The 14543-nt window shown below is 42.0% G+C and overlaps 1 protein-coding gene across 2 annotated transcripts in view; it reads left to right on the top strand.

Moving 5' to 3' along the window:
* Nucleotides 1-5883: 5883 nt before the first annotated feature.
* Nucleotides 5884-14543, top strand: part of TTC12 (tetratricopeptide repeat domain 12) — a 41711-nt gene continuing 33051 nt past the window's right edge. For both annotated transcript variants that reach the window (XM_054998538.1, XM_054998537.1), the window contains exons 1-2: nucleotides 5884-5954; nucleotides 9174-9261. In XM_054998538.1, coding sequence (XP_054854513.1) covers nucleotides 9201-9261 — 61 coding nt within the window. In that variant the 5' untranslated portion in view covers nucleotides 5884-5954; nucleotides 9174-9200. The remainder of the gene's footprint in view (nucleotides 5955-9173; nucleotides 9262-14543) is intronic.

Below are 14543 nucleotides of genomic sequence, written 5' to 3'. Positions count from 1 at the left end.
ACTTCTGGAGGCAGCGGGGACAGAGAAAGTAAATACTTGTGAGATAACCTACTGCCTTAACATCAATAAGAAACTTCTCACGCCCTCAGAGGACCAGTCCATAACACAGAATACATTCATGGCAGATACGCAGACAGGCATATATGACAATGGGTGTTCTGTGATCTTTCAGGAGAAAAGGCCCGATCACCACAGATGAGGATGGCACTGTCAAGGAGTTCCAGACCCCTGGGGCCCAGCCCAGCTCAGGGGAAGGGACACAGGCTGCCTGGAAGGTCCTGTTGCAAATAGCAAACCAAGTAAGCTGCCACCAGCTCCCCAGTCTATCCCTAGGCTAAGGAGTTAGGGAGCAAAGCTCCAGAGCCTATTAGGGAATTTAGCCAAAGCAAAGTCTACCTTGCAAGGATAAACTTACAGGCAGAGTTCACAGCAAAAGAATAGTTGTTTGGTAGGTGGATCTCAAGCACACATAGGGTGAGTTCAACAAAGGTTTTATAGCAGTGAGGCTTCAGAGTCTTAATAACCCACACAAGATAAAAATATAAAGGTTTATTAATTCCAGGTGCAGGGTTATCACACACGAGACAAAAAGTGAGTACAAACAAACAAAAACCTACAGCAGTAAGCTCTACATACCACAGTAAATTCTTAGGAGGCAAAGCAAGTTGGTTTCTCAGTTGTAGCAAGCAAAAATCCCACAAAACAGCAAGGCAAAAGATGGAGCTTCAGTCCTTCTCAACAAATAGAGCCAGAAACAAAGCAAAAGGGCATAAGCAGAGGTCTAAGGTAGACACTCAACATAAGCTTCTCCATGTTGGTTAACAGCCGGTTTATATTGGTTCAAGCTGGAACCAAAGTGAGGCAGGCCTAACCACACCCGCTCCCAACCTGACCACATCACCTGACAAGTACGCAAAGGGACGTGTGGAAGGTCTGCAGTTCTTGGCACACGACCCCGAACTACAGGTGTGAAGTTAATTACCAATTAGCTAGTAAGAACAGCTTATCTTGACTCAAGGACAGAGCATACATAACTTACTGCTAGCAAAAGTGAAAAGCCTCTCCAAAAGGGGGGAGGGAATTTCTCCAGCCAAGGAAGCCTCCAACCTAGCTCTCAAAAGGGCTTCCTATACTCTTAAACATTTTTTCTTTACAGGCACCAGATAGCTCCCCCCTACCCCGCCCATAATTAATGCTTATAGACAGGAACTCTGAAGGAAAAGTTCCTCTTGGGGCCATCAAGATAACTTGCCGCGGGCTGGAAAGTAAACGCAGGGAAACCTGAGGTCGATCTGGGAAGAAAATTGCTTAGAGAGGTTTTCTGAGAGATCTGGATTTCACAGTTTTATACCATCTACGAATTGAATAAACTTGAGAGTCACTAAGAATGTTTAGTCTGTTTCTTGCAATGAGTTCTGAATCCCTAACAAGGTATGGAGGAGCAAAACTCCCTCCCCCTTACTATTCTTTAATTGCATGTGAAGATCTTGTAAGTAATAGCAATATTTTATACTTCAAGTGCTTTTCTCAGTGGGTTGCATGGCAGAATGGGAAAACCAAGGCAAAATAGGATTATTACAGTGGCACTTTAGAAGTGCCTCTTCTATGGCTCCATTTGAGACCTGTTTATTGTTATTGCTTGCACGGAAGGTCACTGACGCCGAAAAAAACCAGCATTCCAGTTTTCCAGGTGAATCTTTGAATGGAATATAGTTTAGAGTGTATGTTCCAGTTCAGTGCATACGAAGTACCAAATGGTGTGCTGTGCAGCTCCTTTCTCACACGCTTGGGTTTCTCCATTAAATATACAGTAAACTGGCTGTAAATGTACATCATTATCTTTGACAGAGAAAGATAGTTTTGCTCTGCAATAGCAATTGAACGCTTGTGGGAAGGAATTCTGCCCTGCGCTCTGTTGAAAATTCTTGATTAGCTGTTTCATGACAGTGGAACCTTCACCGCCTCCAGACAGACCTCTGCTGTCCCCCACCCCCATTGTCCCATCACACATATTTTCTCATTTAGGGAAAGCTATTAACAGGCCTTATACTTTAAGAGAAAAATCATAGGTAACCATGCTGGTGCATCAGAAAAAAAATACAGAATCAACAGAAGTGTAATGGCTATTAGGACTCACTAAAATGTCTCAAACAGTTGCTCAAAGCCCTTCTTCAGGACAGCTGTTTGGTTTTTGTGAGCCAGGGAGAGAAAAAAGAAGTCATGGCAGAAAAGCCTCGCTGCCTGCAAGTTGTTTGTAGCAATCTTATAATGGAGCACAAGAGGAGTCAAGCAATATTAATTAGGTGAGCTGTGCTAGATGCAAAAAGGATCTCAAAGGGCACGGATTTCTCCTGGGAAGAATATCTAATGGCTGTTTTCCCTTTGATAGTGCAAAAGCCACACTCAATTCAGCAATTCAGATCTGTCTCTAGCACTTCAGATCTGTCTCTAGCACTAACCAGATCACACAGTTTGCTAGGACTATCTTTACTTAAAAGCATTTCTTTTTAAAGTAAAGACTTTAAAATCTGAGGGAGGGTCCACTCTACTTGGACTCATCCAGGCAGTTATATATAATAGTCAATGGGATCAACTATTGGAAAAGAAAATGAAATGCCTAGCAATTACAAACAATACAGTAAAGACTACAGAGACTAAAGATATAATTAGGCAAATAAAAATGCGTGTCAGGAAGTTGGACATGACCAGAACGTCTGTTAGGGCACGGAGGGTATGTTCGACTCTTTACTTAGGTGCAGCCCTCCCGATGCACCTGCCAAGGTGTTTTTATCATCTGACAGTACCAAAGCTCAGAAGAGCTTTTACACTGGCAAGAATGAATGCCCTTCCCTCAGCAGTTCTGGAGGGTAGATACAAGAAAGTACTATATGCCAACAGAACATGCAGACGCCAAGATGATAAAAGTGAAACCATTGAACATACAATGATAGAGTGTCCCATTTTGATGAGCTGAAGGCTAGCTTGATCTTCCCTCTGCTTGAAAATGTGGAACAACCTAGCGGGAGAGCCCAGGTGACGTGGTTGTTATCGGATACATTACCCTTTTGTGTGGCAAAATATATAGGGGCAATAATGAAACATCAGACACATGATACCAAGAAAGGTTCTTCCCATTTTAATTTCTGCTTAAGACAATAGCCATAGGAGCAGAGATTAGATAGATAGATAGATAGATAGATAGATAGATAGATAGATAGATAGATAGATAGATAGATAGATAGATAGATAGATAGATAGATAGATAGATAGATAGATAGATAGATAGATAGATAGATAGATAGATAGATAGATAGATAGATAGATAGATAGATAGATAGATAGATAGATAGATAGAGGGTTTTCTGGGGAAAGAGGTGGCGGAACTCTCAAGAGGGAAATGAAGAGACACACGGGATTCTTTGAAATCATATTATTTTCAAGCACTATTGCCGAGTATTTTCAAGAGGTGCTGGAACTCCGTTCCCCCACATTCCCCCTGAAAAAGAGCCCTGGATGGACGGATGGACGTACGGTCGTTTCAACCTGCATATAGCCATAGCTTGCATCTTTGTCTCAGAACTGTAATCTGTTTTGCAGTGTGTCCATTTCCCCCAATTGAGCATGCAATCTCATGCCCATTATTTATTGATTTCTTTCTTTAAAAATTTTATGACATGGCACTCTCAGAAAGCATTAGATTGGTCCATAAGTCTGCACAGCACCTTTTGTGCTCTCTTAAAACTGTTACAAACTGCGGACTGTTCAGCATTTCCACCGTGCCCCAAAGATTTTTTCCCCTCCTTCCTCTCTCCTCTATTTATTTTATTTCCCTCCCAGAACAACTCCCCTGAAGAAGAGTTCTGGAAAACTATTCAGGAGATGGCAACTGTTCCCGTTGCCTTGTGAATAAATCCAAAGGATGGGGAATAGAATGAAGTACTTTTATTGGGGGGTCATAAAATAAACTGAAAATAATCATCGTGATAAACTCAAGAGAATCTATGGGAGTGATTTAATGACTTGTCCTGGGGATGGTGGAGGAAGTCCACAGCAATAATATTGCCCTTGCAGTTGAAACCAGTCAGTACAAATAGCTATCATTACAGAAGGGGAAGAAATATAGAAGGGGAAGAAATATGTGCCGTTCTGGGGAGAAGGGGGGATTTTTCCATCTAGCTGTTAATCTGGTTTCATTACAGATATTTAAGTGTCTGTGGCAACAGAAAGACCAAAATACTGAAGGAGGTGACCCAAGACCAGCTTTGTACCAAGGGGATTTTATTATTATTCAACTGCCCGTGTTGCACATCCATGTAAAATGCTGCATGTTGGAATGATTGTGAAACAAATTTGAATTTGCATCACCAAACATGGCAGTTGTGTCAGAAGAGGTGTTTTTTTTTCTTTTTTAGAATACATGTTGAAGACTTTAAGGACATTGACTTTGAAACTTTGTGGTATGGAAAGGGTAAATGAAGATTACAGAGCCAGTGGCAAATCACAAGCTCCCACTCAGACTAGAAGTTCACTGTGTGATCTCAGGCCTCTTTTTCAGCCTAACCCACCTCATAGGGTTGTTGTAGGGATAAAATAGGGAAGGAAGAGCTAGGCATTCTGCATTGAGCTTGCTGGGTAGGCAAAATGCAGTAGAAGGTTTATAGCTGCAATGAAAGCATGCAGCTTGGGGGCAGAAACTTTAGAAACTAGGCAATTTAAACACACACAGTTGTATACATATACTTCTGTTCTTCAGTCCTGCTGGATCAATCCAGAGGTCCATCTCGTCCAGCGTCCTGCTTCATAATGGTGGCCAACCACATGTCCTGGTAGGTTTGCCAGCCTTATCATAGGAAATTCCTGGAGATTTGGGGGGTAGAACAGGGAGAGGGCAAGGGTTGGGGAGGGCAGGGACCTCCAGAGGGCATAATACCATAGAATCCACCCAGCAAAGCAGCCATTTTCTCCAGGGGAACTGATCTCTGTTGCCTGGAGATCAGTTGTAATTCCAGGAGATCTCCAGCCACTACCTGGAGGTCGGCAACGCTCCCTGGAGGGCCAACACAGAGGCCACAGAAAGTTGCTTCTTAGCGCTGGGTTTCAGCATCAGGAGGTTCCCATCGCTCTCCCCGGCTAGTAGCCTCCGATGGACGTCTCCTCTATCCACCTATTGCCTTTTTAAAGCCAGCTGTGTTCTTGGCCACCGCTCTCTCTCTCCTGTGGCAGTGAGTTCCATAAGTCAGTTGGGCATTGAGTGGGACTCCTTTTGCCTGTCCTCCTGAACCTATTTCCTGAAAAGTTCATTGGGCACCTCTGACAGGGTTGCCAACTTCCCATGTTGAGCCTGGACATTTCAACAGATCTCCAGACTGCAGTTACAAGTTGATCTCTGAATTACGGTTGATCTCCGCTAGAGAGATCAGTTCCCCTGGAGGACGTGGCGGCTTTGAAGGGTAGCCCTCTATGGCATCGCACCTGCCTAAGGTTGCTACATCTCCAGGAATTTCCCGACCTAGAGTTGGAAACCCTAGCCTCTGCGTTCTAGTACTATAGAAGAGGGAGAAAAGCGCCCTCTGTCCACTTTTTCAACCCCATGCATCCTTTTATAATCCTCTACAAGTAAGGTTGCTAGTTCCAGGTCGGGAAATTCCGGGAGGCCGCTAGGCTCCACCTGGAGGTTGGCAACCCTAGGCCCGAGGAAGGGCCGGTCTGGACGGCCATTCCCAGAATGCATCGCGGGCCTCGCCTTCTCTCTCCCCCTCGCCGGCCTATCGCCGCACGAAGAGGCGGCGCTGCCGATTTCTCCCCTCCCCGTCTCCTTTGCATACGCCACGCCCCGCGGCTTTGAGCCGCCATGTTGGACTCCTCTCGGTTGGCATGGAAACCGCTGCGACGCGGCGCGGCCTACCGAGGGCGAGGGGAGCGGGCGGCGGCGGAGAGGCGCGCTTCGGCCCGCGGTACTTACGCCTCTTCCTCCCCCCGGAACCCCCCGAGAGCCAAGGAGGGAGTTGGGGAGGGGGACCCTCTTCTTACCACCCCCTTCAGTGAAGTCAAGCTGTTGTTTGCGTAACATTGGCTATAACGTAGGAAGAGACCGATCTGTTTAAACTAATGCATGCATTACACATCATCCCTCTACCGTTATAATTTAAAATAAACGTGTGTGTATATGTATACGTGTGTGTATAAATGACACAAATAATATGTGTGTGTGTGTGCGTGCGTATACGTGTGTGTGTATTTGCATAGATATGCGTGTATAATGATTGGAATAAATAATTTATAACAATACCATTAGGGAGATTTATTTATAGTAAATTTACTTTATTTTATTATTATTGTATTAATTTAATGCTTTATTTATAGAATAAATAATTTATAATATCATACCATGTACAGTGAAATCCTGAGTAGAGTGCTTAGGATTTCGCTGTTACGTATATAATAAATAATTTACTTGAGTATTATTTTTATTATTAATTTATTAATGTATTTAATGATTTATTTATATAAATAATGTATAATATAATGACATTTGGGGGACAGACAGAGAGTGAGGGAGAACTGGAGCTTCCTCTCCTGCTTTACATCTGATGCAGTTCACAGAAACATCTGCTAGAATAAAAAAAGGTGTTATATCTCTTTATGCTGTCTAATTTAATGCACTGTGTTTTTAAATATATATGTATATGTTTAATACTTTGGATTTCTGATTTTTAAAAAAATTACATGCCTCTTGTTTGTACATGTTTAGCTGATACTGTTATATCTAAGGGCTTTTAAAGGGTTTTGTTACTTGTATAGATGCAGAGGAGTTAGCCGTGTTAGTCTGTGGTAGCAAAATCAAAAAGAGTCCAGTAGCACCTTTAAGACTAACCAATTTTATTGTAGCATACGCTTTCGAGAATCAAGTTCTCTTCGTCAGATGCATGATACAGAGACTGGCCCCCTCGCGCGTTACTTGTATAGATATTTATGCTTTATCCTGATGCTTTTTACAAAAATATCTAAATTGAAATTTCTAGCCAAGAGTGCAGGATAGAAATGCCTAAGATTAAATAAGAAATGTAGGCAGCAGAACCAAAGCTGGACCTGTCGCAGTTCTGCTGTCTGTCAAAGAAAAGAGCCTTTTTCAAGGACTGAGGAGAGCAGCTCCCCAAGTAAAGGAAGCCAGCCATGTCCTCCAGTTTGCAAGATCTGAGCAAGTCTGTTAATGATAGGACATTCTGGAGGTCTTCATAGGGTCGCCATAAGTTGGAAGTGACTTGATGGCACATAACACACAGGGGCGAGAAAAACCTGTGCTCACTCCATGCCGCACCCTCTTTCCCAGCCACCATAGCCCTAAAGATCTCCCCAGTCTCTCCCCCACCCCCAGTTGTGGAGGTCCTCAATATTCCCCTTTCTAAGGCCCATTCATGCTTCTGCTTCAAGGAGCTTTACTCTAAATTGTCTGTGGAGCATTAAAAAATGTGGCCTCTTTTTCTGAGATTAGCAGTGCAGCCCTAAACAGGTATGTTCAGAATCTGGCTTTGTTCTACTCAGTGGGGCTTCCTTTATTTTGTTTTATTTATGTGAGTTATGCCCTGACCAGGAGATCCCAGGAGAGCCGGATCTCGTCAGATCTCAGAAGCTAAGCAGGGTCAGTCTTGGTTAATAAATGGATGGGAGGCCTCCAAGGAAGACCAGGGTTGCAGAGACAGGCAATGGCAGGCCACCTCTGTTAGTCTTTTGGCATGAAAACCTCAGCAGGGATTGTCATAAATCAGCTGTGATTTAAGAGCGAGAGCTCATTCATTCATGTTAGTTTCTCACTGGGATTGAAGGCAGATTACGCATCGCAAGTCAATATAGTCAACAGGATGGAACTTGCAATAAATAGTACAATTGGATTTGTATTGTAGAAATCTGAAATCAACCAGAAATCTGAAAACAGAACTGAAGCGAAACATGTATCAACTTGATGCATTAAACAAAGCAAAAATTGCATTGTCAGATCCAACTTGCATCAACAGGCAGTACAAGAGACAAACAGTAGTATAGAGCACAGTCCCTAAACCTTTACCCAAGTAGCTTTCTCAAGCATTCCGTATAATACGGAATGTAGAAAAGCCCTCTTGAATAATTCAGTTTTGCACAGTTTGCGGAAAGCCAGGAGGGTGGGAGCTTTCCTGACCTCCTCATAAGGAGCAGGCCACAAGGGGCATGTACAGGTAGTTGTTCAGTTTGCTCATTTGCAGGATAATAATAATAATACAACAACAACAACAACATTTGATTTGTATATCGCCCTTCAGGATGACTTAACACCCACTCAGAGTGGTTTACAAAGTATGTTATCATTATCCCCACAACAAAACACCCTGTGAGGTGGGTGGGGCTGAGAGAGCTGTGACTGACCCAAGGTCACCCAGCTGGCTTCAAGTGGAGGAGTGGGGAATCAGACCCGGTTCTCCAGATTAGAGTCCTGCACTCTTAACCACCACACCAGACTGGTTCTCTGGATGGTACCTGCAGAAGGTCCTGCTCAGATGAGTGAAGCTGTTGTAGGGGATGAGGCGGTCCCACAAATATGTGGGACCAAGGCCATGAAGGGTTTTGAACATGATAGCTAATACCTTAAATTGTGCCCAATAACTGATTGGCAGTGAATGAGAGTAATATGCCTGCTCCCTCTAGCACCCGATAATAACTGAGCCAGTGTTCTACACTGCTGCAGTCTTTGTGTTGCAAGGAGACCAATGTAAAGTACATTATAGTCTTGATCTTATTGTGGCATGGATCCAAAAAAGTGTTCTTCTCAGATATAGCTTGACTCTTGGCAGTAGGGTACAAACTTAAAATTGTCTTGCTACTTTACCCCTGGCTTTCCCTGAGACAAAGGACAATTCTCCTTTTATGAGGCTGTAGTGCTAACTGCTAAGAAGCCTGTTAGAGAGTCCCAGCTCCCTGCCTGAACTGCAGTATCTACTTGAGGGCCAGCCATGGGATTTAAAGTGGCTTGCTAAATATATAATGCAAGCACTTGTCAAGAGCAGCTGCAGCAATCTTCATTAGCAGTCTCTGAAGCTGTGTAAACAAAACTTTAAAACAGCCACAAGGTGGCAAACTTTAAACATGGTAATGACTCTTGGAGGCTTTTTTTCATTTTAATTCACCTCTGTCTCTTCATGCAGGTTTCTTCTTCACAATTTGAGGTCAAGATGTCTAATCAGCAAGAAGAGCAGGATTTGCAGAAGTTCCTTAGGGATGTAGATGAAATTAGTAAGTACCAGTAGTCTGTAAAAATGTTTGGAGAGAGCCATGCTAGGGTTGAGCCATAGAAGCCTGGTCACTGAACAGTTTGTACTGGATTGTTGCTTCAGGAATCCCAGCTGCAATTGAGAGCCCCTCTACAGGAGACATCTTACCCAGGGATGCTCAAGTGCAGGGAGATGCAGTGTTAGCTGGGAAGCGTAGTTTAAAAAGACAGAACTGAAGGCTCTGTCAGTTTCCCCTCTCTGCATGAGGGTATTTTATAAAGACAGAGCTGGTGGAAATCGCTCCTCAGAGGGTTTGTTAATTTCATCTTTGCCTCCCTAAAGGCTCTGTCCATTTCACCTCCCTTTCTGTGAAGCAAAGACAAAATTAACAAACTCTCTGAGGAGCAGTCATCAGGGGCCATGTCTTTTTAAACGACCCTGGTGTAAAGAGGTGAAATTGACCGAAACTTTGGCTCTGTCTTTTTAAACTACGCTTCCCGGCTAACATTGTGTCTGCCTACACTTGAGCGTCCCATGTGAGATGTCTCCTGTAGAGAGACTCTAAGGGAAGCTTGGAATATGTCGCTTTACTGAGAAAGAGGTAAACTGGAGTAATGAAAGTAGTTGCTGAGCCAGTTTTTCTTGTGGGACTTGGGATATCCCGTAGACATTCCTAGCCACTGTGGTTATCTCAGAAGTCTTTTTCAGGCTTCATATTTAGTGCAAGGGAAAGAAAGTAGAGGGGAGAGAAAAACAAGATGTTTCTGTGACAGAAAAGCTCCCAGGCTGCAGCTTCTAAAAATCTTAAAATGGAGTGCAGGATGGGTAGTAGATGTAATAACTTTAGGAGGTGCTGCGTGCAAAACAGACTCCTCATTTTCTGCAAGCTGCAGACTAGGCGCTTTTCATCCCACCCCCCCCCCCCCACCCCCGCCATTTGTTTCTTTTCTTGTACTGAACATGCAACCCTAACGAGGAGTTCTAGAGACCTTGAAATCTTGCTCACTGCTTTGTAATATTTGGGTTGGTCTTAATAAAATAACAGTATTACACCATTGGGTTTGAATCCAGGGGCACCTTAGAGACCAACAAGATTTTCAGAGTGTAAGCTTTCGAGAGTCAGAGCTCCCTTCTTCAGACATCTCAGAGCTTACACTGAAAATCTTGTTGGTCTCTAAGGTGCCGTTGAACTCAAATCCTGCTGTTTTACCGCAGACCAACATGGCTGCCCCCTGAAAACTATTACATTGTTGTTGCTTTTGGAGTGTTTTCTAATGGACCGACATAGCTACTTGTGACCTTGACTGTAAAAGCAGGTCATTTTAAATGGTTGTCTTTGAAATATTTCACAAACAACATTCCCTTTTTATCATGATCTTGGACATGATTTCATTGCTCCTAATTTTCAAAAGATAGGAGACCCCCAAGGAAGACTCTGAAGAAAAAAGGCAAGGGCAAACCGCTTCTCTGCTTCTCACTTGCCTTGAAAGCCCCTTGCTGGGGTTGCTATGAAACAGTTGTGACTTGATGGCACATACGTAGGTATTCTCCAAAAAATTCCAGGTAGATCCGATTGATCATTTCCTTTCTCCTCCTGGACCACGAGCCTTGGATCACAGATCAAGGGGCTAGATTCCGTACAGCTAGCATCTATTAAAGTTCTGTATGAATTGAACAGACTGTATTTGCTTATTTAATATAATGTATCTATTTTTATGTAACATGTCTGATCACCTATTTACTTTTGTGCTGGCCTTCAACCATAATAAGTAATTCATACATCTTGTGATATACAGAGCGTTACCTTATCTTGCTGTTTGTGAAACTAGTCAATATGTCCCGCAGGTGTTCTGCACCTGAGGCAAAGAGTGGCCGTGTCATATAGTGAGTATGTTACTCAGAAAAATATAGGATTTTCTCATGTCCAAGTCCAGCATTTTTTCCACTGCAATATATTGTCATATATGATGAGTTACAGCTGTGATGAAATTACATTCCAGCTGTCTGATTGTTTTTATATAAATATGGAAACTATAAGAGTTGGAAAACAGTGTATATAGACGTGTAGTATTTAATACATGAGTGCTTCCCCCCCATCCCCAATCCAGAAACATGTTATAGATTTCTAGGTTTCTAGATGCTAGCAACAGATTTAGATGTCTGGGGTTTATATGTCCCTAATCTGGACATTCAGACATTAAGTAAAAACTCATCTTGAGATTGTTTTCAACATAAAAGGTGTTGTAGGGGAGGATGTCATGAAAGCCCAGGCAGTAGATGATTAATTAGAACAGCCTTTCCTAATAAGAGGTTGCAGAGGTACAGTAGTAACCGTACAAGTAATTGATCACAAAAAAGCACAGTTGCAGATCTATGACAGTCTCTTGTTAGTAGTTCTTTGATTTGTTTGCTCTCTGTGTTGCAAAAATGGCCTTAAAACTGGTGCTAGCAAATGCTCTTGAGACAATTAAAAGCTTTTTCATTGGTCACTTTGTCGTATAAGGCGGGTTTTTCTTTTCTTTTACAACGGTGATCAGACCCATCATCTTGACAGTTAATTTCATCTGACAATTTTGAAATTCTTTTGTAAACATTCATTTATTTATGCAGTTTCAAGATATATTGAAGCAGGTAGTTGTTGTACCCAAATTATGTGTGTCTGGTTATCTTAGCCAATTAAGAGGAATGAAACACACACACACACACACACACACACACAAAATGAAGTCTAATAAAGGAGATAATATATTGTTTGTACAAACAATAGAAGACGAATTCAGGCAAGGGCAAAAAGGTACCCAGAAACCTGTTCTTCTTGCCTTCTGAAGCAAATATATGAAATTGTATACCTTCTGATTCATTAGCAATTTTTTCAATCAAAGATACATAACTGGTTGAAAAGTTTAAACATATAGATAGGCTAGCGGAATTTCATTGGTCAGTTAAACCTTTGGGCTGTCCCTTCACACATTAGTAATGATTTACAATTTCAAAGAACGTTCCCATCCTTACTGGCACCTCTGATATCTGTTCTCTGGGAGGCTGTCAGTTTCTCAAGGGCAGGGGATGTGTTTCTCAAAACAATTAAACTTGCTTACCCACCATAAACCCGCTTGTGTAAAAGGGGTCTTCTCCCATGGCCAGAACTTGATTTTGAATGGCTGAGGATGTTTTGGTTTTAACAAATGTTTTCCTAATCTATTGCTGGCTTTGCTAATATGAAGCTTGCTCCTCCTAGCTTCACATGAACAGTTAACTATAGCTAGAGTCCAAACCATAAAAGTACTTTGACTTTCTAATGTCAGATCAACAGTCCTAAAGGAATGTTGGGAAGGGTCTCTGACAATGACCCCTTGGTATGAGTGTGGGGTAGAGAGACTTATCCATAGGAATCTTCATGCTTAAAGCTAGAATTGGATGCTTATACACTTTGTCTCCACTTGATATAGGTGCATATGTGCTTATTGATCCAGAGGAGTTAGCCGTGTTAGTCTGTAGTAGCAAAATCAAAAAGAGTCCAGTAGCACCTTTAAGACTAACCAATTTTATTATAGCATAAGCTTTCGAGAATCAAGTTCTCTTCATCAGATGCCTGATCAGGCATCTGATGAAGAGAACTTGATTCTCGAAAGCTTATGCTATAATAAAATTGGTTAGTCTTAAAGGTGCTACTGGACTCTTTTTGATTATGTGCTTATTGTAACAGTCAGGACACCTGTGATTAATATGCAAGCATGAATAATATGCCAATATGCTAAGTGAAGTTAGCTAAGGCTATTGAAATACTTATTGGAACATTCTGTGTCAGCAATGTATCCCATAAGTCCCCACTTTTATTAGGTGCCACAATGTAAACAGGTGTATGTAAGAAAATATTCATTCCACACAGTCTTGCTCCTGAGATTCAGCCAGAGAGCACTGTGGTCTAAAAGGGAGAATAGCAAATAGTCGTTGAGGACGAGAAGAGTAAGGAGATCTAAAATAATCCCCCCTCACCCCACAAGCACAGCCTGATGGAACTGCGGCAGAAATGTAGATCAAAATCATCTTTCTTCCAAGAGATAGGAGACATTTATTACATAAAATTGCAAATGCTCTTGCATTCATTTGAAAACATTGTGTATTGGTATTACAAATGTATACATACATCCTGTCTCGGTTGTCGTATTGCTGTCTACTTCAGCTAGCTTTTGATTCGTTATATCGAGCACACTTTCAGATTCAATCTCCATTTTTGTAAAATGATCTTTTTTTTGCTTCATGTTTTTTGCTTTCCCAGAGACCTGAAAGTAATTCTTAATAAAACTTTTTATATTTCCAAAGGGAGCATTTTAAAATCTCTGTGTTTGGGCAGCAGCGGCGGCAATGGTGGTAAAACTGGGCTCTACCATGTACTCTGCCATTAAGTTCCTTGGAGGAAGCGGGGGGTGGGGTTGGAAAGACATAACCCTCCTTAAGATTGCACCGGTAGTGTCCACATTGCCTTACATTATATTTTATTTAATTATGTCATTTATTTGGACTATATTTTTGTAAGCCAGTGTGGATCCCCATTAGGCAGAAAGGGGACAAAAAAAATGTCAAAATAAAATGATAATGTAACAGATAAATGTGTAAGGCAAAATCCAGGCTTCCAGGATATGGATTACATACTGAATAACCATAGCACAAGTGGGAAAGATAAAAGAGAAATTTCATTGCAGTCAGCAGGGCCATCTCTTTATTACTGCATATGGAAAAGAGTTTGTATTCTCTAGCAACTGTTTGTGTTCTCTGCTACCATAATGCTGCAAGCTTCAATTTCCTCTATTGTTTGCTTTACTTGCATAGTAGAGATTGGGGTCAGGAGGGACATCTGGGAAGATGGAGTGATGAAAAGATTATTATCATTGGGATAGTGCAGAAGGAAGCAGAACTAGAACAACCAACTCATATTTCCTCTCTTTCTTTGCATTCTGTGTTGGTTTAAATTGACTTTCTAATTCACCACTTGGAGACATTTCAGTTACTGCTTGGGTCATCTGTTTTTCTACAAACACGAGCTCAACCAAGCCAGAACTTCAATGAGAGCAGGCGTCCAGAACAGTCAATCTGTTCTGCTGAGATAAAATGCTGACTTTGGAATAGTTACATTGCTTCATAAAAATGTTTTCTTTTGCAAATCTTTTGGAATGCTCAGAGGTGCAGTGTGTTATGCCATGTATTGGCAAAGCCCTCCAATTAAATCTGTGCTGGTCAATTTGTCCAGCATTGAATTCCACATCAAAAAGTTATTTGGAACCTGGGGGCAGCAATTGCGTTGCA

Source organism: Eublepharis macularius, chromosome 14 (genome assembly GCF_028583425.1).
Source record: "Eublepharis macularius isolate TG4126 chromosome 14, MPM_Emac_v1.0, whole genome shotgun sequence".
Lineage (NCBI taxonomy): Eukaryota > Metazoa > Chordata > Lepidosauria > Squamata > Eublepharidae > Eublepharis > Eublepharis macularius.
This window is presented reverse-complemented; position numbering and strand designations above follow the sequence as displayed.